Genomic DNA, 23,683 nt, shown 5'->3' on the forward strand with positions numbered 1-23,683 from the left:
AAAAGAACAAGCTAAAAGGGAGCTTGTTGACTCGTTCCTGGTGGCACTTTGATACTGTAAGCTGTCTTGTGATCCTCAGATGAAGGGCAGTATACAGATTAAATAAATAAGTAGTCAAAACTCCCAAGTCCATAGATCGAATGCAAACCATTCATGACTCTGCTTATGGTTTTCCCCCCAAGGTAGCATTTACTGCACTCATGAATGAAGGTTCCTCATGTCTGCCTGAATTGCCTAAGTTCAGATTTTGAAAACCTAACGTGGCGGTGTAGGGAAACATTGCTGGATGGGTGATGATAACCACAAACATATGAACATAGGACACTACCTTATACCAGGTCACACCACTGGTCCATTTAGTTCAGTTTTGTCAACACTGACTGGCAATGGTTCTTCAAGCTTCCAGGCAGGAGTCTTTCTCACCCTGCCTTGGCACACCAGGGACTGAGCAAAACCATGCGTTCAACCACACAAGCCAAGCGAGACCCTGAACATCCAGTTGCCCAGACTGGGCAGACTGGACTACAACTATAGGGCAGATATGCCTTACAGGTTCACCTTTTGGTGGCATCTCAGTGAGGGCACAAGAAGTCCTACCACAGCATCACAGCATCACCATCAGAGAAGGACGACTCAGCCAATGCATCTTCTCCCAACTGCCTTACGTTGCATCCAGAGACTCTGGGGGGTTGAAGGAAGGAAGTGTGGGGTGGTGGTGGCCGACCGAAGGGGTCTGTGTGCCTTTAAGAAGTTCCTGGCTGTCCTGGTGTCTGTGGTGCAGTGAGGCAGGGAATGCGCTGCTGATACTAACCAAGTTTGCCAGCCATGCTTTTCTCATGGCTCCCACACAATGGCCCGTTTTTTGCCCACCTGCCGATAATGCTTAATTAGGCGAGGAGTTGATTAATTTGAGGTAATTGACAGCTAATTACGGTCCTGAGGGCTCATTAATTTGACGTCTTGTCTCAGTGAATTGGCTGAAGGGGGTCAGGTGATGTGCGATCTCCCCTCCCCCCTTCCTTCTCGTGCTTGTGTCTACTTGTTCCTCTCAAGCACGGTAGAACTGCGGGAATTCACCTGCATGCATTGCTGGAGAACAGTTCCGTGGAGGGGGGGGGAGAGGCATAAAGCTTACTAGAGGGGAAAAATAAGTGTTGTGGGGCAGGAGGGACACAAATTGAGGGAAGCAGGAAGCAGTCCCCAAAGAGATTTTAACTTATTGGCCTCAGCTCATTGACTCTGTTCTTGCTTGCTTTGGAGATTACAAGAGAATTACGTAGGGATGTACCTGAGCTTGGAATGAAGGAGCACTGGAATGTCTACAAGGCACAGTCACAGCTGGATCAAAACAGATGCTCTCCAAACTAGGGCAAAGGGACACCGGTGAGGACATAAATCATGTTAATAGGGGAGTACATCTCATATAGGTACACTGAAGAGCAGCCTTGTATTCTTTTCTGCATCAAGATATACAAGTTGCAGAGATGGTGCTCTTCATGTGAGGCTGGTAGGCATTCTACTGGTGCCTTCAAGATGTTTTGCATTACAATTCCCACCATTGACAGCCAGCACAGCCATGCTAGCCTGGATTGATGGGAGTTGCAGGCCAAAATTTATGGAGGGCATCAGATTTGTAAAGCTAGACTATAGACTGTAGCCAATGATAGCTTATGCCATAAAAAGTGTTATTCTTTAAGGTGCCTCAAGACCCTTGATGCTTTTTCTAAATATAGTGATACAAGAGAAACCATTAAGCCTGCCATTCTGACCTTCTTATTTGGTGGCACAATCTCACAGAAGGGTTTCATATGCTTCTTATTCTCCAGGTTAGACTGCAACAGCCTTATGCTCAAGGCATATTTCATGACGACCCTCTCCAATCCTATTCTTGAACCCTTAAAGGGCCTGATTTTAAAATGCTGCTACAATGTTGGTTTCTGTGGTTCTGATTTTGAAGTGGTTTGTAAGGAAAACAAGGGAAACATTACATCAGAATTGAGAGCTGGACCATAAAGAAGGCTGATTGCTGAAGAATTGATGCTTTTGAATTATGGCGCCGGAGGAGACTCTTGAGAGTCCCATGGACTGCAAAAAGATCAAACCTATCCATTCTTAAGGAAATCAGCCCTGAGTGCTCACTGGAAGGACAGATCGTGAAGCTGAGGCTCCAATACTTTGGCCACCTCATGAGAAAAGAATACTCCCTGGAAAAGACCCTGATGTTGGGAAAGATGGAGGGCACAAGGAGAAGGGGACAACAGAAGACGAGATGGTTGGACGGTGTTCTCAAAGCTACTAACAGCCACAGACAGAAAGTCTCTACAGAGGGTGGTGAATACAGCATATGATATCATGGGCTGTCCCTTGAGTCCACTAGATGACATCACAAGGGATTGTTGCCTTAGGAGAGCAAGAAAAATTCTCAGGGATGACTCACACCCCAGCCATCACCTCTTTAATCTACCCTTGGGCAGGAGATATAGAACTATAATCAGCCATAAAGGTAAAGGGACCCCTGACCATTAGGTCCAGTTGTGGCCGAATCTGGGGTTGCGGTGCTCATCTCCTTTATTGGCCCAGGGAGCCGGCATACAGCTCCCAGGTCATGTGGCCAGCATGACTAAGCTGCTTCTGGCAAACCAGAGCAGCGCACGGAAATGCCGTTTACCTAGGCTCTGTGGTTTAACTCACAGCGCCACTCGCGTCCCATAATCAGCCATACCAACAGGCCAAAAAATAGCTTCTATCCGTGGGCTGTTAGGCTGTTGAATGGAAAATAACATAGCAAAATTGACTTGCGAGGTGGTGTGTTGTTCAATAAGCACACAGAGTGCAACAAGACTGAGTGTTTTTTTGGGAGGGGAGGGAGGCTCGTTTCATTTCATTGTACACAGGTTGTACAATGATAATAAATGTATTATTATTATTACTAACATGAGTTTGACCAAACTGCGGGAGGCAGTGGAAGACAGGAGTACCTGGTGTGCTCTGGTCCATGGGGTCATGACTAAACGACTAAACAACAAAAAATCAGTGATCATGGTTTTCATCCAGCTGCCTAGTGAAGGTGCAAAGTAGGACCATCAGCTCACCAGCTTCCCACAGAACAATTGACAGAAGCTTGATCCCAGAATGCCACAAGGAGAATTAAGAACTTCAGAAAATTTGAGCAAGTGATCCAAGCCACAAGTTGAAGGATAAGGCAAGGAGCAAATGAAAATGCCCACTAGTTAAAATACAGTAGTCTGGATGAATTGTTTAAAATACATGATCAAAACTAAATTGAAAATAAAATAATACAATTTTCCATATCTACAAAACCAGTTGTGGGGTGGGTGGGTGTGCGCGCATGCGCATTTTGCGGGGGGTGGGGAGATGCTATCAAATTCATTCTGGTTGCTCCAAATGAGATGTCATCAATGTGTTCTATAATTATAGCAAGATGTTCTTATGCTTATAAGAAAAGCTAACAGCAAAAATGATTAACAAACTTCTAAGTAGATTACAATACGTTGTTATTGATATAAATTACATTTCTGCTGCCTTTGTTCAGCTAAGAGATCCAGGTCATTCTCAGTCTTCTGGAATTCCACTGGCTGCACACTTCCAGGGTCAAAGCAGCAAGTTTCACCTTTCTAGTTTGTTCCTTGTACCCTTCCTCCGTGCAAATAGCACATGTGCTAGGCATAGCTGTCAACTTTCAGATTTGAAAATAAGGGATCAACAGCCTCACCTGTTCCAGGAACAGTCTACGGGATATCTAACAATCCGGGATAGCAGCAGGAAGCAGTGGGAAACGGTGCTGGAATAATGGAATTTCCCACAAAAAAAGGGAAGGTTGACAGCTATGGTCCTAGGAGCTACATATTTGCTAAACTTTAGATTTACTGGATATAATAAAACAGTAAATCCAAACCATCCTAAACATACTATTTCCTCTTCCTTCTTCCCAGAGCACCTTTAAGTTTCAAAAAGGACATATTTTCCTATGACATCACACAACCCTTAGCAGCCTCCCAAATCTCCTGTGTTTGTCCACTCCTCAGATTGGGGAGCAGGGGAGGATAGCTTTTTGTAGTCCCATCCTTCCCACCCCTGCTTGGCTTTCCTTGGGGATGCAATACTCCATAGCATTGACTGTTGCAATGAAATAATGTGCCAGGATGCGGTCTGAGGCAATGCAAAATAACTACATTGCTGAAGCTAAGCAGGTCTGTGTCTGCTTTGTGCCTAGAATGGGAACCTCCTGGAAATAGTATGTATGCTGCTGCCTGTTTCAGAATGGAGGAAAGACAGCATATTGTGGGATATTTAAAATGAACTCAAAAACCAACAGTTCATGTTTTGCCAGACAGGTGCATGATAGGAGCTGAAGATTTCCCTGTAAGTTTCCCTGAGTTTCCCTGTAAGTTTGCAAGAGAGAACTCTGTGAGAGACACTCCCGCTGTGCTCTGACAGGAACTATATATATTCTCTTACCTGCCTGGGCACGTTCTCTTTTTCATCTCTTCCTCATCGCTTTCCACCAAGTAAGAAATGTGAGAATATCTGCTGAGTCTGAGCTCCAATGTTCAGACTCCATTTTAAACTAGACTAAAGTATAATTTTGTAACTGAATTACCATTTTAAACCTGCCCGAACAAAGCTGATGAATCTGTTACTCTTCAGCAAGTATTCTGAGTAAATGTTATTTTTACCTTTTACAAGACTATCTGTATGATTATTGTTTTAAGGGGAAGAACCAAGAAAATGCAGTCTGCCTTAAGGCACCCTGGATTACTTAAATTAAAAGGCAAAAACTAGCCTATTTAAGCTTCCCTTTTAAGCTACAAAGGGATGGCACTCTGTTGAACTCACAAACGTGAGGAAGGATAATATCTAATAAAGATATCCTCACCTAGCATCTATTCACATCCCAGCAGATATAAAGGTATGATAAAAATGAAGACACAGATGCTCAAGCTCCCGCCTTTGATGCAACCTGATGCATGTGGCTAAAGGTTTTACTTTAATTTTATTTTTAAAGTGAAGGTGTGAGGGCAGTTCAGGAGGCAAATATGAATGCCTGGGCAATGGAGATGACAAGCTGCTGACAACCTGGAAACTAGACGTTCTTGACTCATGGCATTTCCAAATATAATCCAGGAGCTGAGCATTAAGTGTGCAAAAGCAGATTGCTTACAAATTGATATTATATAGTCCCTTTAAATGGCTCTGCAGCTATATTTTTGTGGACGTTGGCATATGTTGATCTTTACCCACATATATTTTTGGTGTCCAATCTTAAAAAACCTGTGAGTCATGCTACATAATGGTTGATGATTAATGGTTCCTAGAACTAAAAAGAAAAGAAAAGAAAAGAAAAGCATGGACAGGCTTTTGTGTCCTTTACATGAGAAGACTCAACATTTTGAACTAATGTAACCCAAAATCTATGCCAGGCTCCATTTTGCAACCTAAACATTTTCTGTTATTTTGTACATCTCATTGGGACATATGCAGGATATGATTAATAAGCAACAATAGTACATATTTTGAAAAATAATATTGCATATAATTTGCATAATTTATTTGACTTCAGCTAGTGTTAAGAAATGCAGAGCAATGCGCTGGCAATCTTAGTTCCTCCTGTTTTCCTCCTGTTTTCTGTGATTGAAAACATAAGAAGAGCTATGCTGGATCAGACCAAATGCCTACTCTATCCAACCAGATGGCTGTAAGCAGGACCCAAGTACAACAGTGCTCTCCCTATTTGCAATTCCCAGCAACTGGTATTCAGAAGGATAACACCTCCAATATTTGATTGATTGATTACATTTATATATCACACTTTTTTTCCAAGGAGCTTGTCAATATTCTTCTTAAACTATGGTGACCAGAAGCAGACACTGTACCCCAGGTGAGGTCTGACCAAAGCAGACTAGAGTGGGCACATTACTTCCCTTGACCTGGACAGTTATACTTGTGTTGATTTTATTGATTTAACATACAGTAATCATAATATAAAAACTAATAAAATTTTTGAAAAGTGATGACCAGAATAATACACATTATTCCAAGCGTGGTCTCACCATAGGCAGTTTTATTTTTCAATCCCTTTCCTAATGGTCCCTAACATGCATTTCACCTTTTTCACAGCTGCATCCCTTTCTATCTGTGTATACTGAATCACATTTGCCATTTTAATACCCTTAAGTGTATTGGCAACATTCACACATTTTAAACATAATGGATAGAAACTTTATCTGTAAAAATATTTCAGATAAATATAGCCAAGATTATCAGGATGCCAAAACTCTGAGCTGCGTAGCATCATGGACTACGGCGACATCCTAATCCAGGTTATCATAAGGTGCTCATGTATCCTACTTCACAAAGGAGGAGTCCTCTATATGAAATGATGTTTTTAATGATTATCTTTCTAGCAGATAAATGGTTCCTAGAACTAAAAAGAAAGTAAGATGGGAGAATGGAAGGTCTTGAAATTTGTCAATCAATAGTTAACACCTGGATAGCAGATTAAAGTTAAATTGGTCACTATGGTGAGATGTACTGTACCTCTATTAAAATGACAGCAATTATTCCCGAATTTGTATTTATTCAAAGAAATTAGCATATGCAGTGTTTATACAAATCTGTTTCTTTCTTTCTTTTTTGGTCCTCCTCTGTGATGATGCATTTCCTCTTTCTTGGCAAATTGTAAGTGACCATGTTACATAATGCTTAAAATTCTACAAGGAAGGCTCAAGCAGTATGTGGACCGAGAACTCCCAGAAGTGCAAGCTGGATTTAGAAGAGCCAGAGGAACCAGAGACGACCAAATTGCAAACATGCGCTGGATTATGGAGAAAGCTAGAGAGTTCCAGAAAGACATCTACTTCTGCTTCATTGACTATGCAAAAGCCTTTGACTGTGTCGACCACGGCAAACTATGGCAAGTTCTTAAAGAAATGGGAGTGCCTGATCAACTCATCTGTCTCCTGAGAAATCTCTATGTGGGACAAGAAGCTACAGTTAGAACTGGATATGGAACAACTGATTGGTTCAAAATTGGGAAAGGAGTACAACAAGGCTGTATTTTGTCTCCCTGCTTATTTAACTTATATGCAGAATTCATCATGTGAAAGGCTGGGCTGGATGAATCCCTAGCCGGAATTAAGATTGCCGGAAGAAATATCAACAACCTCAGATATGCAGACGACACAACCTTGATGGCAGAAAGTGAGGAGGAATTAAAGAACCTTTTAATGAGGGTGAAAGAGGAGAGCGCAAAATATGGTCTGAAGCTCAACATCAAAAAAACGAAGATCATGGCCACTGGTCCCATCACCTCCTGGCAAATAGAAGGGGAAGAAATGGAGGCAGTGAGAGATTTTACTTTCTTGGGCTCCATGATCACTGCAGATGGTGACAGCAGCCACAAAATTAAAAGACGCCTGCTTCTTGGGAGAAAAGCAATGACAGGCCTAGACAGCATCTTGAGAAGTAGAGACATCACCTTGCCAACAAAGGTTCGTATAGTTAAAGCTATGGTTTTCCCAGTAGTGATGTATGGAAGTGAGAGCTGGACCATAAAGAAGGCTGATCGCCAAAGAATTGATGCTTTTGAATTATGGTGCTGGAGGAGACTCTTGAGAGTCCCATGGACTGCAAGAAGATCAAACCTATCCATTCTTAAGGAAATCAGCCCTGAGTGCTCACTGGAAGGACAGATTGTGAAGCTGAGGCTCCAGTACTTTGGCCACCTCATGAGAAGAGAAGACTCCCTGGAGAAGACCCTGATGTTGGGAAAGATGGAGGGCACAAGGAGAAGGGGACGACAGAGGACGAGATGGTTGGATAGTGTTTTTGAGGTTACCAGCATGAGTTTGACCAAACTGTGGGAGGCAGTGGAGGTCCATGGGGTCACGAAGAGTCGGACACGACTAAACGACTAAACAACAACAACATTACATAATAAATAACAATTAAAGCTGCTCATGTGATGGAGGTTAAAATCTCTTGCTACCTGCAAGGCATTATGTTACCCTCATGCCCATTTCACATCTTGGAAATATGTGTTAAGTATAAGTAGACTGATTGTATTCATCACGAAGAAACCAGAACCGAATCAAGTAGTTCTGCAGTGCTCAGACTTTGAGGCTGAATACTTTGGAGTCTAACACAACCCACCCAAGGCTCACTTGGACAAACCTCATTTCTGTTCTCTTGTTGGGACTGAGAGCGGGATCAAGACTAAGGAAGCTAACATTTTTCCTCCACTGAAATCAATGGGAATTCAGGTACATCACCACTAATTTATCTCATTGATTTCAATGGGGCCAGGGAGGTTCAAATATACACCTTTAGGCGCCAGGTGAACCAGGCCTTTGGCTGATTGACATCTGATGCCCTTTTAGAATGTGTTGCGGAAAGGGGGATTATTGGGTTGTCTTTGTTTTTCTTATGTATTTTGTGTTGTGTTTTTTTATATTGGAATTTTATGTTGTGAACCACCCTGAATCTATGGGTATAGGGTGGTATACAAATTTAATAAATAATAATAACAACAACTAGTAACTAATAACATCTGGATCCAACCCTATTAAGAACAGGAACGTGGCGTTCAGCTCGGTCGAGGCGCTTCCTCTCACCTTAGCCAGTTGGTTGAGGTGGTGGAGTCTCCAGGTGTAATGGCCGCGGCTGCTGGTTGGCGAAGGCCTTGCTTGAGCCCGTTAATTAGCACAGTAACGGTGCCTGGGCTCCATTAGCCCGTCCATGTGGTAGGATCCCCTCCCTCCCCACCCACCCGCCCGCCTTTTCCCTTAATGAGAGCTGGGAGAGGGACACTCACAAAACAGTGCCTCAGAATAATATTCTGCTTTGTCCCTGCCGGTAACAAGAGCTGACAGGATCACTACGTCCATTTCTCTTCTAATTAGCACACTTCCAGCTCGGCCTGAGCCAGCAGCCGGAGAAAAGCGATCGGACAACCGTACCGAATCACAAACACAAAGAGGCCCATTCCCCATAATTAGGTGAGACAATCCCTCAGTCTTTTCTCGGCTGGAGCTTGCCCATAAGACTCTCGCTGTTTTGGTAAGTCCCAGCAACACAAGTTACACGTCTCCCCGGGACACTAATAAGCCCCTAATTGTCTTCCGCTTCACACGGCTCTTACCATAGGCCTGACTTTGGCAGGGGGGGGGCAGCAAATTCTCCTAACAAGCAACAGCCAGTGCGGCCTGCACGACCAATGCAACAAGAGCTGCCACAGACTGGAAGGGGGGGAAAGCAAGGGAAGTGGACAGGCAATGAGAAAACAGCCTCCGACTACTACCTCATAGGGACCCAAAGGGAAGGACGCCAGGAGGTCTCACGTCAGCTAGTAATTGCCAGGGGCAAAGCCTGTCCTTGACCCGTCCTATTCTTCCTCTACTGTCCACATTCCTCTTCTCCTCACGCTTCTATCGCAGCCTTTCTCCTCTCTTTCCTTCCTGCCAATCAGTTTGCCGTCGGCGATTCCACGCTCACCTGGGTCACTGGACTTCAGACCAGTTTTGGGGAAAGGCTTATTCCTTGTGAAGTGATCAGCTGAAACAGTAACGCTGACTCAGGACGCACATGCAGTCAGTGGGGCAAATTTCCATGTGAATCTCTCATGCGCTCACATTACACCGTTCGCCACCGCTTGCCATTCCCAGCTATTCTAAGTCTGGGACTCATGGAAAAGGAATTAGGAGAGTAAAAAGCCTAGAGAGATATATGGACTGGGAACTAAGGAATGGCTGATGGTTACATTGGAAGCTTCACACAAACAGCAGGGTTCCTAAACTTGAATGCAAATATATAACGTCCCAGCATGCTTTCAGGTGACTCTGTAGCCATGAGAACTATTCTCTTGCCTTTTTCTCAAGTTACTGGGTTCCTTCTCTCTACTTACTCTGTATTCTGCATTCCATAGTGCAATCACAACTGTGCAGTTTTCCAGAAAGAATATAATTGCTTTTAATGGATTCACAACAGAGAGTGATGTTCAATTGACCTTGGCATAGGTGACGGGAAAGGAAATAGAAGGTAATATACTTAACAGGATAGGCTCAGAAATGGACTTACCTTCCAATCTTTTTCATTCGCAGCATTTTAAATGATGGTCCAGCAAACAGAGGCACTAGCTTAATCTCCCCAGGAAGGCAAGCATATATAACCTAGTAAATATTTGAAAAATGAAAAATTGTGTGCCATAAGGACTACTAATTTGATATTCTTTAACCTAATGTTTCCTCCCTTTCATCTATGTCCCTTGTGCACGTGTGTGCATTTTGAAAAACTAATGACAATAGTAATGAAGTACAGTGGTACTTCGGGTTAAGTACTTAATTCGTTCCGGAGGTCCGTTCTTAACCTGAAACTGTTCTTAACCTGAAGCACCACTTTAGCTAATGGGGCCTCCTGCTGCTGCCACGCCGCTGGAACACGATTTCTGTTCTCATCCTGAAGCAAACTTCTTAACCTGAAGCACTATTTCTGGGTTAACGGAGTCTGTAACCTGAAGCGTATGTAACCCGAGGTACCACTGTAATTAAAAAACTGAAAAAATCATCCTGTTTAGTAAAGGTGATAGGAACAGCTTTTTTAAATTGGCCTTTTGGGGGCACTATTTCAGAGCAATGTTGATAACACTGTCCACAAACAGCTAGTCACATACCTGAATTTGTTTGATTCAATACTAGGTACTTGTTTGGAACACCAACTGGAAGAAGGACTATTCTACAAGAAACAGATGAACACTAGCAGCAAACATGGGCTGCTGAATTTTTATACGTTCATATTCCCTGGATCTGAATGGCACAAAAAACATCTAAGATGCTCAAATACTGAGAAGTTTAGGACTTTTCTTTTCCACTTCCTCTGACAACAAACAGCTTTTTGGGGGACTGGTGAAGTAAGAACGATTTATTCAACAGTGAATGTTTAGGTATAGCAGAATCACCTTTTCTGTTTTGCTTTCTCTCAGCTAGTGTCTGTAACAGAGACAGCAGGAAGCTCCAGTGTCTTGTTCGCCAGGGAGCAGTGCTGGAAGAGTCAGCATGGAGGTCAGGGGTCAGCAACACAAACCGATCAACAACAACAAAAGCCTCATTCTGCATGGAAGTCAGTTGACTGGAGTCAACTGCTCCGATCACAGCACTGGGCCAAAGAACAATGCAAAACGGGTTATTGTTTTTAATCTGTTTATTGCATTAGCTGCTCTGATCACGCTGTGACGCTGGGTTACCAATGATAAAGTGAAAGGAAGTATGGAATGCAATGCCTTGGGGTCCCCAGCAAGGTCAAAATACTTTCAGCTGTGAAACATGGGAACTAATTGCACATTTTACATGACTTTTCACTTTCTCTGCCGCTACACATGGCTCTAGTGCCCAAGCTGGATAATCACCAGTTTTCAGATGACATATTTTCTGAACTTTACTTAGAACAAAACCACTGAAGTGCCAAAATGGTGATGCATAGAAATGTCTGGAGTCACATCCTGGAAACAGTTTGATGAGATTTTACACACACACACACACACACCATTTTAAACTGTGGGTAGAATAGAATAGAATAGAATAGAATAGAATAGAATAGAAGACTTTGTAGAGTTGAAAGGGGCCACAAGTGCCACCTAGTCTAAGCCTCTGCAATGCAGGAATCTTGCCCACTGTAGGGCTCAAATCCATGACCCTGAGATTAAGAGTCTCACACTCTACTAAATGATATTCCATTTTAATGGAGTCTAGATGTTCACCCTGCTGCTATCTTCAGGGTGCCACTAGAATTATGCAGAGCAGGGACTGGCAGCAGCTAAATACAGATCTATTAGTAGATTGCTGGATAATTTTAAAGTAGGTCAGTTGTTTGTGAAAACAAAAAGGGCTCCCTCCACCCTAAATTAAGGTGTTAGATAGCTGATGTATAAATCTACATCTTAATTATCTGTACAGTTGTTGTTTAGTCGTTTAGTCGTGTCCGACTCTTCGTGACCCCATGGACCAGAGCACGCCAGGCACTTCTGTCTTCCACTGCCTCCCGCAGTTTGGTCAAACTCACCCTGGTAGCTTCGAGAACACTGTCCAACCACCTCGTCCTCTGTCGTCCCCTTCTCCTTGTGCCCTCCATCTTTCCCAATATCAGGGTCTTTTCCAGGGAGTCTTCTCTTCTCATGAGGTGGCCAAAGTATTGGAGCCTCAGCTTCATGATCTGTCCTTCCAGTGAGCACTCAGGGCTGATTTTCTTCAGAATGGAGTAGTTTGATCTTCTTGCAGTCCATGGGACTCTCAAGTCTCCTCCAGCACCATAATTCAAAAGCATCAATTCTTTGGCAATCAGCCTTCTTTATGGTCCAGCTCTCACTTCCATACATCACTACTGGGAAAACCATAGCTTTAACTATACGGACCTTGGTCGGCAAGGTGATGTATCTCCTTTACTACCTATGTCCTAAGACCTAGCAGGCATGGCCTCCCACTGTGGGGTAGATCTGTGATATTAGCTACCTGGCAGTTGTGTCACTGCTGCTTACTAGGAGTGGGAAGGGGGAGAGCAGGGCAGTGCAGATGCATGGGAGGAAACACCGGATTGACTTTGCTGACCTCTCCAACCCCCTCTCTCTGTGAGTACCAATGACAAACCTGCTAGGAAACTAGTGTTGCAGCTCCACTGCCGCTGGAGAAGCCATTTCATCCTTCATCTTGCCCATCTGCCATGCTTGCTGTGGCTGATGGGAGTTGTAGTTCAGCAACATCTCAAGGGCCAAAGATTTTCCACACCTGGCTTATTTAATATAACATTCTGCTTCACACCCTGACTCGATCATATTCCTATGAGAAACTCACCAGCCAGGGCATGGAGGAAACAGCTCTCTTCCACTGTTGTTCCACAGCAACTGGCAGGAGAAGACCCCTAGGAAGCTGTCACACAAAAGTCTGCCATGTTCTGCGCTTGCAACATCAGAACCTAGTGCTTCAGGATATTAAGGGCTGCTAAAAGATTTAATAGGATCAACAGGGTACACTTGAATGTAACATTTTTCTCTTTGAATGTCTCCTATTCTCCAAGCTTATTAAGGTATGGAAATGCACAGCTAAGGCTTTCAATTAACTCTATCCTTTAGTAACACCATGCAGCTATGATTACTGAATAATATTTAAAACCAGATTAAATTGAATTGCTAATTAGATAACCTCCCCGTTATTACAAAGCTACACTTTCCATTGTGGACCATAGGAGATTCAAGTCAACCCGAAGGAAGACTCCTTCCGTAATTATCTCAAAACACTCCAACATTTGCCAGACTTAATTAATACAAAATGACTTCGCTCTAAATGTATGAAAGCAAGTGAATTGGGCATCCTGAAAGACCAGAATCCATCTTGCTCTATTTATTATTTGGATGTTAAAATACAAAAGAAACTTGAGACTGTACTCAAAATTTCATACGGTTGTTATAAAGGATATTTAGGGATGTAGACTGAGAGAGCGCAAGTCTTACTCTTTATAAAGTAACTAAATTCTGATTTTCAAGTCTCAAACTCAGGTGAACTTTAACTGTGACATTTTAATTGTACTCTCTTCCTATGGTTTTATATAACCAATTCCAAATATGAAACTTTTGTCACTAGAGGCCCAAGTGACCTCAATGGCTAGAAGCGTGTTTCAGAAGCTTCATCTAGTAAGACAGTTAGTACTGCTTCCAGACCAGGATATCCTGACCAGGGTTAACCATGTATGGTAACTCCAGATGACTTACCACACTGAGCTTTATGTGGGGCTGCCCAGAATCTGTAGCTAGTGCAACATCCTGGTGCAGAGTATCGCTTTCATACTATGCTGCTGCTGAAAGAATTGCCCCGGCTGCCAATTCACTACTGGCCTAAGTTTAATGTGCTGATTTTGGTATTCAAAGCCCTATTTAGCTTGGGATCAGGATACCTGAAAAATTATCTCACCCCTTATACCATCAGTTGATCACTGCTCTGCAGCTGAGGGCCTTCTGCAGATACATTGCATAGAACAGACCTCCTGATACGATGGTAGGAACCTGTACTTTAGAACTCTCTCCCTATACTTGACGGGCAGCGTTAGAAACTCAGATATATAAGCTAGATGCCAAATAGCTCCTTAAACCAGGGTTACAGTTTCCAAAATGGAATGCCTGGTTGCCATTTTTTCGGCCAGATGGCTCAAAAGTCGTATTTTTCAATATGACTTTTAGGTTCCTGAAATTAATTCTGTTTGTGCAGATAAAATATAGCAGGTAGAATTCTACAGAAAGTGTTGCTAGTGTGAGAAAACAGTCAAGAGCCAAGGCTCCCCAGGCATGCACTTCCAGATGGTGGAGACGTCAGGTGCCATTCTGGCGACGGGGCATCTTCACTTGGATGCAAGTGCCTGATAAAGGGACCCCTGACCATTAGGTCCAGTCGTGGCCGACTCTGGGGTTGCGGCGCTCATCTCGCTTTATTGGCCGAGGAAGCCGGCGCACAGCTTCTGGGTCATGTGGCCAGCATGACTAAGCTGCTTCTGGCGAACCAGAGCAGCGCATGGAAACGCCGTTTACCTTCCTGCCGGAGCAGTACCTATTTATCTACTTGCACTTTGGATTCGAACCACCAGCCTTCTGATCGGCAAGTCCTAGGCTCTGTGGTTTAACCCACAGCGCCACCCACATGTGCCTGGCACCTGGCAAATTTCCAGTGTTGCATATGGGCACCATTTCTATTTTCTTTTTAGCATCTGTTGAAGACCTTTCTTCTCCCAACAAGCATTTGAGGTTGAGATTTCTATCCCTGTAATTATAATTAGACTTCCCAACAAGCATTTGAGGTTGAGATTTCTATCCCTGTAATTATACTTAGACTTGTTTTTAAGATACATTTTTATTGTTAAATTGGCTCAGGCTACTCTATGGGAAGCAATTCATTAATGAAATATATAAGTAATTCCCAGCTGGGGCATACATAGAATCAAACTGATATTTGGCTAAAAATCACTGGTGAAACAAATTTCCTTATTTCACATGCTTTTGAAAATGCATTGTTTAATCTTTATTTATTTTAAGAACATGGAGCTATAACATACAGGTTACTTGTTCAAGACAACCCGATCAAGTATTACTACTATTTATAAAAATACATTCCCATCATATCCAAGACTCAAAAATATAAATATATAAATATCCCAACACTAGGGCATATACAGATTACTGCCCTATCTATGAAGGATAAAAGTTTCCAGAATAAAAAAGAAATGCTTTTTAACAACTAATTTTAAAAATGGTGATTCGTGACTAGGCTGGTAATGTGAAGTTACCCTAGGTGTTGCCTAAACTTTTCAGTTTCACAAGCTCAAAAATGTGTTTCAAGAACCTTCACAATAAAAACAAATATACAGAGCATGATGAAACTGGAGCTAAACATTTTCACATCCCATTGCTTTCAATGGGAGAGTTCAGAACTCTCTGTCCCAACGTAACTTCAACATGTACACAAAAACCCATTTTGTGATGTTTACTATATACATATGAAAAGCCACAAATATATAAAATAGATGCAAGAATTTCAATATTCCTAAACAAATATAAACATTAGGTCAACATGAAAAACATTTCATCAACATTTCTCTGGCCAACAACACAGTTTCTCTTGCTTCCAATCTCATTGTTCACCATTATATGCAGTTTTGCTCCCACAGCAATGCAACCTCATATTTGAGCCCCAGTCGTGCATATTGTGACCATATGTGACCATTACTTAAACAAGTGAAGATTTTGCTAAACTTCTTATGCTTTGAAAAGTCCCTCTTGTTATTGGATAGACAGATACCCAAGGATTTACAGCTGAAACTGGCAGGTGCCCTGCAACAGAGATCTCTCACTTGTGTACTGTACAAAGTGCCTTAACACAGAATTGCTTGCAGGATCATGTGAAGTTGCATATATATAGTTAGTTCATTATAGTTTATTCGTACAGCTCCAAGCTTACCCTGTATCACCTGCAAATTGAAAAGGACACTCTAAGGTCTCTGTGCTGAAATATTTCAATGTATATCCAGTGCTCACAACATAAATGCTTTGTTCTGCCCTGGGGAAAAGTGAAATCTATATAGAGTTTTCAGTAGAATATTCAGGCCACACCCAAAGTTAAGCTCTCTTGAATCCCACTTATTTCAGAATGAGAGAGGTTCAATCTCCCCACTGAGATGCATGGGACTTAAAACTGCTTGCTTCTGGCTGGATTATCCTCAAATGTTTAACTAGCAACTTCATAATACAATATCCTAACCATGCATCTTGTGGACAAGCAATTTATTGCTTGTGGGTGGGTGGGGGAGATGTGATTCAAGTGATACAATAATGACATCTCTCCAATATGTTTCTTTGTAAGAGAAACCGATTTTGAAGAACCATCTTCTGGGTATTAACGATTGGAGGATATTTTCTTTCATTATTTAGAAAGGCCCCTTCCACATTTCCCACCCTAAGAGACAAATATATATTCAAACAAACATACATCCATTAATTCATATTACATGTTGACATGTGGCTCCCAATCCCACTCAGCACCTGAGGCTATGTGAGCTTTGGGAAGAGGAAACCGCATCATCTTATCTGCAATGTTTGTGGCCAATACATACAGCTAACTTGGAAGGAAATCAAACATGTTTTGCATTCTTGAGATTAGCCAAAATGTAATAAATAAATAAATAAAAAATAGTTTTCATTCAGGACCACACTTGTGGTGGCTTCTTCCGTGTGGCATTATTCATGTTGAGTTCTTGTCCCAAAAGGAAAAGAGGGGCATGCACGTGCATGCAGACATATACTTGTATATGCCGTGTGATGTACAGGCCTGTGTCACAGAACCAGGTAATAAAAAGCAACTCTGCTTTTATTTTAAAAAATATGCTCTTGCCAATTGCGGATGAATGAATGTATCCATTTGGACACAACTGGCATAAAATTATTCTAGCAAAACGTGTAGGGGTAGTAAAGAGGCAGGCAGGTCAAATTGTTCTGCTGGGGAACTGTTGTCTGTCCTTGCCAAAATAACCTGGATGTGTCTCTTCAGAAAAGAGGTGAGGCAAGAGAGCATTTCTGTAAGCATCAGGCATTTGGGGAAATTCTGGTTGTCTTCCAGCAGCCAGGTGTATTTCTTTCCAAACTCCATATTCAGCTACTTTTTGGGTTTTTCCAGGATGTTCAGAAATTTCCCTCGAGTCATTTCTCTTGCTGAAATCACAAGAAAGAAAGGGGGAAAAGGCTTAACATAAAACAAGTAGAGCTGGATAATTTACAATATTTAACCCCACTTGTGAAATTCATTTAAAATGGCATTCTGGTGCCAAGAGGTAGCAAAAAAGATATAAAGTGAAGCAATAAATCTGTGCTGCGGTTCTGAGTTCCTAGCAGTCTGGAATTGCAGGCCAAGCACTGAAAACGTCAAAGCTCAGCTGTAATACTCACAAGCTGTCTCATTTCTTACTACACCCACTTCCTTTATTTCCTCTGCGGCTAGCTTCAGGTTCCCCCTTTCAGTTTTCCTGCTATATCCATCTATGAATAGTATAATCTAGAGTGCTATTGCTCCTCCTCAGGGCATCTCTTCCTGGATGCTATAACCCTTCAGAGATTATGGACCTCTGTCTCCCTCCATTTCAAGATTACTTGTCCCTGGCTGCTTATGATCTTAAACATAAATGAGACAGCACTTCCACTCTCCCTTCGCAGTGATAGTCCCTGGATGCTATAACGTAAATGGAGTTTATATTCCCTCAAAGTAGTTCATCTATGGATGGTGTGTTAAAGTAGAGTTTACAGAGCTGTGCTCTACCCTCTCACGCTGTATTGTCATTCCCTGAGTGCTTAATACAGCAAGGCAAAGTATATATATGCTTCCCTGTGTGTCATCAATCTCTGTGAAAAGCATCACAGAGCTTTTACACAGCTACTTTCCTCCAGAAACATTTCTGACTTGGAGTTCCAAGGTTTTAGCTGCAGGTGTCCCAAAGACCAAAATTTCAAAGAGAAAATACACAAACACTTTCCCTTGCATGCTGTCTCCCCATTCTTAAGTAATAAGTAAAATGCCCATTCATTGTGGTGGATAGGTTATATGCAGACAGAGGGCTAATATATTGCAAAGTCTCCTAGGCATCAAAATTCCCTGTGAGATCCTTTACTATGAAGGCCAGACCACCCAATCTTGAGAGCGGAGGGAAGATTTTGGCTGCAAGGGCAGAACCGCCCCTTATGTGGGGGGTTACATTCTGGGCCCCTGTGCACATAAGTGAAATGTGTTTAAGTGGGGAGCACCCTAGGGCTCATGGCTTGCAAGGAGACCCTCCCCAGAGCACAAAAAGGATGTCTTCTTCGGGCTTTGAGGGTCTTCTCGCGATCCACCTGCCTCTTCCAGGTTCCTGGCCCTGAGGTCGTGCGCAAGTAGATCGCACACAAGTGGGGAGTTTCCTGTATTATTGCATCAATTCAATGTGGCATCTTGGGGTTGTGGTGGACAGCTTAGTGAAAACACTGGTTCAATCTATGGCAGCTGTGGAAACTCCATGTCGTAAGACTGAAAATAAAACTGCTAATACTGTAGTGTACAAATCTAAGCTGCAACCACACTTCAATATTGTGTACAATTTTGTACAAACAGAAGGAAGCACTCCTTCAAACACTTGACTGTTAAGCTAAGCTACTCGCTAACTTAGATGGCTTTAAAAGGGGCTCAAACTGACCAATGGGGCTTGTAAATTCCCTTTCACTTAGAAGCATCTTTACCTACAACTGACATCAGGTGTAGGGCAGATGACACTTCTGTGGGCCAGAGGTTCTCCACTACTGATCTAGAACATGTATATAATAATACCCTTAAGTCAGGTCCAATTCACAGGACTGTAATTAAGTAAGGTGCAGGTTGAGTGAATATTGATTTAAAAATGGCCATGTGATTGTTTTCCCACACCAGAAACCCAACTTTACTGCACCATCCAAATACTTATTAAATGTGCCGAAGTGATGTTGGTGGTGTTGAGGGGCCCTGAAGCAATCACATAACCACAATGAACACAGAAAATAGAAAACATGAAACCATATTCACTCAACCAACATTTAGTTGCAGAAAAACAGTCAACTATATTGAACCTTGCTGTGTAACCTGAAGATTATCATTTCCTATTTCAAATTTTGCCACGATTACACCATATATGTGAAGTTCAGAGACTTAAAAAGTGCAGTGAGACACTCGGGGGGGGGGGCTTTTCCCCCTAATTTGTATAAAGGGGATAAACCCTAATAACTTAAAAACATCATCACTGGAAGTTTGAGGTTCAAGAAAGTTGGCTTTGAATTAAATCTCATGCCCTGCTCTTGCTCGAGTAATGTCAAACTGCAGCATTATCAACTGATGGAGTGGAAGTTTTCCACAGCCCCAGTCCCATATAGGAGATATACGAATGTGTGACAACTAGGCGCCCCTGAAGAGGGCTGCACCCTATAAATCAGGCTGCGAGCACTGACTAGTTCTGCGCTCCAAGTGAAATTACTGTGAGTTGGGGGCTGCTCCTGAGCACGTGCCCTCCTGTTCGCTTGTCATCGGAGATGTTAACATTTCTGATTAATTCACAGACCTCTCATTTTATTCTTCATTCCTTTATCCTTGCTATCCTGCTCTGCCGCAGCTTAAAGATTCTTACCGACCTGCTACAATAATCACCACCCGGCTCGCCCTCCCCCCCCCCCCCACCTGGTGAAATTGTTTAGTGATGCCAACCGCGCTTTTAATTTGCAAGACATCAGACACAGAGGTAATTTATACCAACATCTGTTCATTTCTGACTTCTGAAACAAACTCGCACATGCTGCTACGAAATCCCATTAGGAGCAGGAGACAGCCTTCTGCTATTCTGTATTCCTCTTCTCAATACACACTTAGGAGTCAACTAGGCTTTAAATTTTAAAAGCTATAATACAAAACTAAGGTAAGGTCCTTATAGCCATCAAATAAGCAAGGGCCATCCAAATTGTGCAGAGAAGTTTCTGCATTTTGCTACTTTCTTTGGGTGTGCTGATTGTCTAGCAGCTGATCTACCCAGACACGCACTCCTTCCTTCGCAGTATATCGCTGGTAATAGGCAAATTCAGACAGGATAGTGCTCTTTCCCAATATTTTGCGCACTCTTCCCTCTGGGTTGCCCCCCTCTCTGTAGTTTACCCCACTTTGGGAAGGAAACCCAAAAATGTTTCTTATGCTAAATGATTCTTTTTGTTTAGCGTTGGTCCAGTTCAACATTTCCCCCCACCTCATTAAAAATCTAATTCCAGATATGCTTATTTTGGTTGAGAAACAAGGAAGAGAAGAAAGTGCAGTCAACATCCTAAATGCAATTGTTGTCAGGGAAACTTACAGTATTAGTTGTCGCTACTGACTACCCATGGGAACGAGGGAAGCCAGTTACGTAGTAGAGGTACGTTTTCAAATAAAACAGATAAACAAAATTATACTAGATTACATTGGAATATTTTAAAAAATATACTTAATCCAAGGGACTTGCCTACTGGAGGTGGGGCATCATACAATTTTTTATCATTCCAGCAAAAAACCAAAGCATGAAAGAAAAGCATGAATTGCCCTATCCAGGCAAAATTTACTTTCTCTATCACTACAATAGAAAACCAACAATGGATACAACTGCAATAGCTCGATTACAAATTAATCTCCTCAGTTAGATGGGGAAGTGGGGGCTCTAAAGACCACAGAAAACAACAATTTAGGATGTAATCGGCCTAGGTTACAATAAAGCTGAGTATTTCAACAAATCCGCCCTTTCCTGGGACTACCTAGGAAACAGCCATTGGGTTGCTATAAATAACAGAAGCTCTTGAACCAGGAATTAAATTTTCTGCCTTAGAATAGATGGATCTCAAACCAGGTAGTGGACAGAAGAGGCCGAATCCAAAAACGGAAGCTTAATTTCCCAGTTGCTAAGGAGGGTGGAGCACAGTTTAATATAATCTCCTCTTTGGAACTTCAATCCCTCAATCCTGTATTTAGCCTTGTTGCCTTGGTCTCCCTTCGCACTACAACTGTCCCCAAACTGCCTCCCGCAGTAAATTTTGTGGCTGTTGGTTGAAGCGATTCAGTAGTACAGATTGATTTCTTGCAAGTGAGGAGATGAGGGATTACCAAAAGCAGCCCTGGTTAACAAGATTGGGTGCAGAATCTCCTGCGAGAGCAGCCCACTCTGCCAGCGCTTTGCATCCTTTCACTATGACATATGGGTTTCATTACACAAAGATTTTCCCGATTTTAACTTTGAGGAGATTACATTAGAAACTCAGGGCTATCTTTACATCTGTAGCAATTTAAAGGTTAAGTAACATTTTTAATCAAATGACAAAGACTCATAATGTTTGGCCTTCGGTCCAAAGTGGAAACTGCAGCTAGGATGTTCCTTCCAATGGCAATTTAATTAGAAAAGAACCCTCTGCTGGAGATTGGGGCTCATTGGTCCCCAACATCTCATAAAGGGCATTCTCATGCATATAGTATCTCTGTGCCACACTGTCATAAGCTCTGGATAGCCAGGAAATAATGGAGGATTTACTATGATAAAACCAATGAAACCAGTGACTTACATTTATGTAAGCAGCTATCATTCTGAAGGATCCTTAACGGGAAAGGGGAGATGGCTTGTTTTTGCATAAAGATGCCCAATGTGTTCAGATAGAACAATTTGCATTTCATTTAAGGGAAGGACCATAGCTCAGTGGAAGCATAGCTGTTTTGCATAAGGAAGGTTCTGGGTTCAATCCCTGGTATCCTGAAACCCCAGGAGAGCTGCTGCCAGTTAAGAGTAGACAGCACCGAGCAAGACAGACCAATGGACTAACTTGGTATAAGGTAGCCTCCTTGATGCAATTAGCAACAATCAACACCGCCAATGCCATTTTATGCACTCGTATACACAGTTCACAGCTGTAACTAAGGGCAGCTCTATAAAAATACTTCTAACTTCTCAACTGCTTTTCACTGATGTGCTATGTTCACCATGTTATAAGAAACACGGCTTTGCAAGCAGACTTATATGTAAAATCACAAACCATTAGCATAGAAATTGCATGTTAAGGGACCTTAAGTGAAGAGTTCTGTTTTCATAAGAGCCTTGCCCTGTAAGTTTGTTAAGGGCAGAATAGTAGTTGAAACATGCAACTTATGCCAAAGAAACTGAATGCAGACATGGAGATTAAAATATAATTGTGTGTGCTGTTTTGCGGTTCTATACAACCTTCCTGTTGGGTTGAAATAAACGACAGACGAGTGGGCAAAGCTTCCCTTCACCTTCCATTCATGGATGGAATGTTGTTTACATATACTGGCTTCACTTCATCATTGCAGATCTATAATTTTACTTTCTAGTTCCAGAATACAGTGTTCACGTATCAAATATATTGTTTGGTTGTTGCCAGTGCTATTTTTCTAGAAAAAGAGGTTATGGAACTCACCCTTGTTCGCTTACAATGCCAATGGCACCCTCATAAGAGGTGCCGGAACTGAGTTCCAGAGAGTTCTGGATGAAACAAAAAAGGCCTGGTTGTTTCTGTTCAACTATTTATTTGTGCTTTTATCTTGTGAACTGCCCTGAGATCTTTCATTGAAGACGGGTATATGAATCTAATAAACAAACAAACAAACAAATAAAAGATGAATTATGAGTCATATCTGGAACATGTTATTTATAGCACTGGACTTCTAACTGATGAAGAGAAGCTGATTGTGCTGGTAATATTTGCTCTACGTATTTCAAATCTTGATCATGAAATACTGTGACTTAACAATCGGCTGTATCCAAAACTGTCCATGCGCAAGTGGACATTCTACTTGCATAATGTGATTTTGCCTTCTCTTCCCCCGCTGCATGGATGGATTAGGACTACCTGAAAAGATGTTCAGAATTTCAAAGGAATTTCTCTATTGTAATAGGTTCTCCTTCAGGGATTTTCTCTTTCTGGCCCCTTTACAAGAAAGGAATAAAAACTCTTACGGTACTCAAAGCCAATTGGACCACCATGGGCTTCAGTAGACTGTGTAGGAATAGGCTGTGCTGTTGCATCTAATAAACACAATCAAGGTAAAAGCCAAGAACATAAAACTACTACTATCAAATTCACTAAGTGCTATTTTGTTTCAACCAACCTAAATATGAAGATGAATGTATTGGGAGCACCTCCCACTTCCAAGAAACTGACAGCAGCCAGCTTGACCTCCTTGACCCATGATCTCCATGACACTAAGTGTAGGGAAAGAGTTACATCTCCTCGCCTTGAAGCCAATAAAACCGCTCTTGATTATAATTTAGATAAGAGCCACTGGATTGAATAATAATGACTGAAACTCCCTTGGCTGTTTCACCTTGAGACGTCCATCACTGGGTTAAACATGATGCTAATTGCATTTGGATTGATTAATTTCTCTCACTCCTGTCTATTCGAATAATGCTTAACAAAATAATCACAGTACCCAGAGCCAAATCTTCTCCGTCAAAGGAATGAAGCCATCAGAACCAGCAGAGATGAAAGAAATGAAGATGACCCGTAATTACTGCTACGGTGATATCATTACCATATTATAGAAAATGAGTGTGGCGAAGGGGGAGAGCGGGG

General features: G+C 42.2%; 1 protein-coding gene and 1 long non-coding RNA gene across 4 annotated transcripts in view; both read right to left on the minus strand.

Moving 5' to 3' along the window:
• Positions 1-9,988, minus strand: part of LOC307214374 — a 32,526-nt gene extending 22,538 nt beyond the window's left edge. The window contains exon 1 of the long non-coding RNA XR_013838001.1: positions 9,320-9,988. This is a non-coding gene — a long non-coding RNA (uncharacterized lncRNA). The remainder of the gene's footprint in view (positions 1-9,319) is intronic.
• A 5,056-nt stretch (positions 9,989-15,044) lies between these two features.
• The window catches only part of LIN52 (lin-52 DREAM MuvB core complex component), a 43,176-nt gene continuing 34,537 nt past the window's right edge, over positions 15,045-23,683 (minus strand). Inside the window, exons 6-7 of one of the 3 annotated variants that reach the window (XR_013837874.1) lie at positions 18,807-18,867; positions 15,045-17,251 (exon numbers count right to left, since the gene is read on the minus strand). Coding sequence is in view for 1 of the 3 variants with exons in the window: in XM_079973101.1 (XP_079829227.1) it covers positions 17,196-17,251 (56 nt within the window). In the remaining 2 variants the exon portion in view is untranslated. Of the gene's footprint in view, positions 17,252-18,806; positions 18,868-19,287; positions 22,309-22,361; positions 23,134-23,683 lie in introns of those variants that run through there. The other 2 variants (XR_013837875.1, XM_079973101.1) reach the window with 2 other exon arrangements.

The sequence above is a fragment of the Podarcis cretensis genome (assembly GCF_951804945.1).
Source record: "Podarcis cretensis genome assembly, chromosome: 1".
Classification (NCBI taxonomy): Eukaryota; Metazoa; Chordata; class Lepidosauria; order Squamata; family Lacertidae; genus Podarcis; species Podarcis cretensis.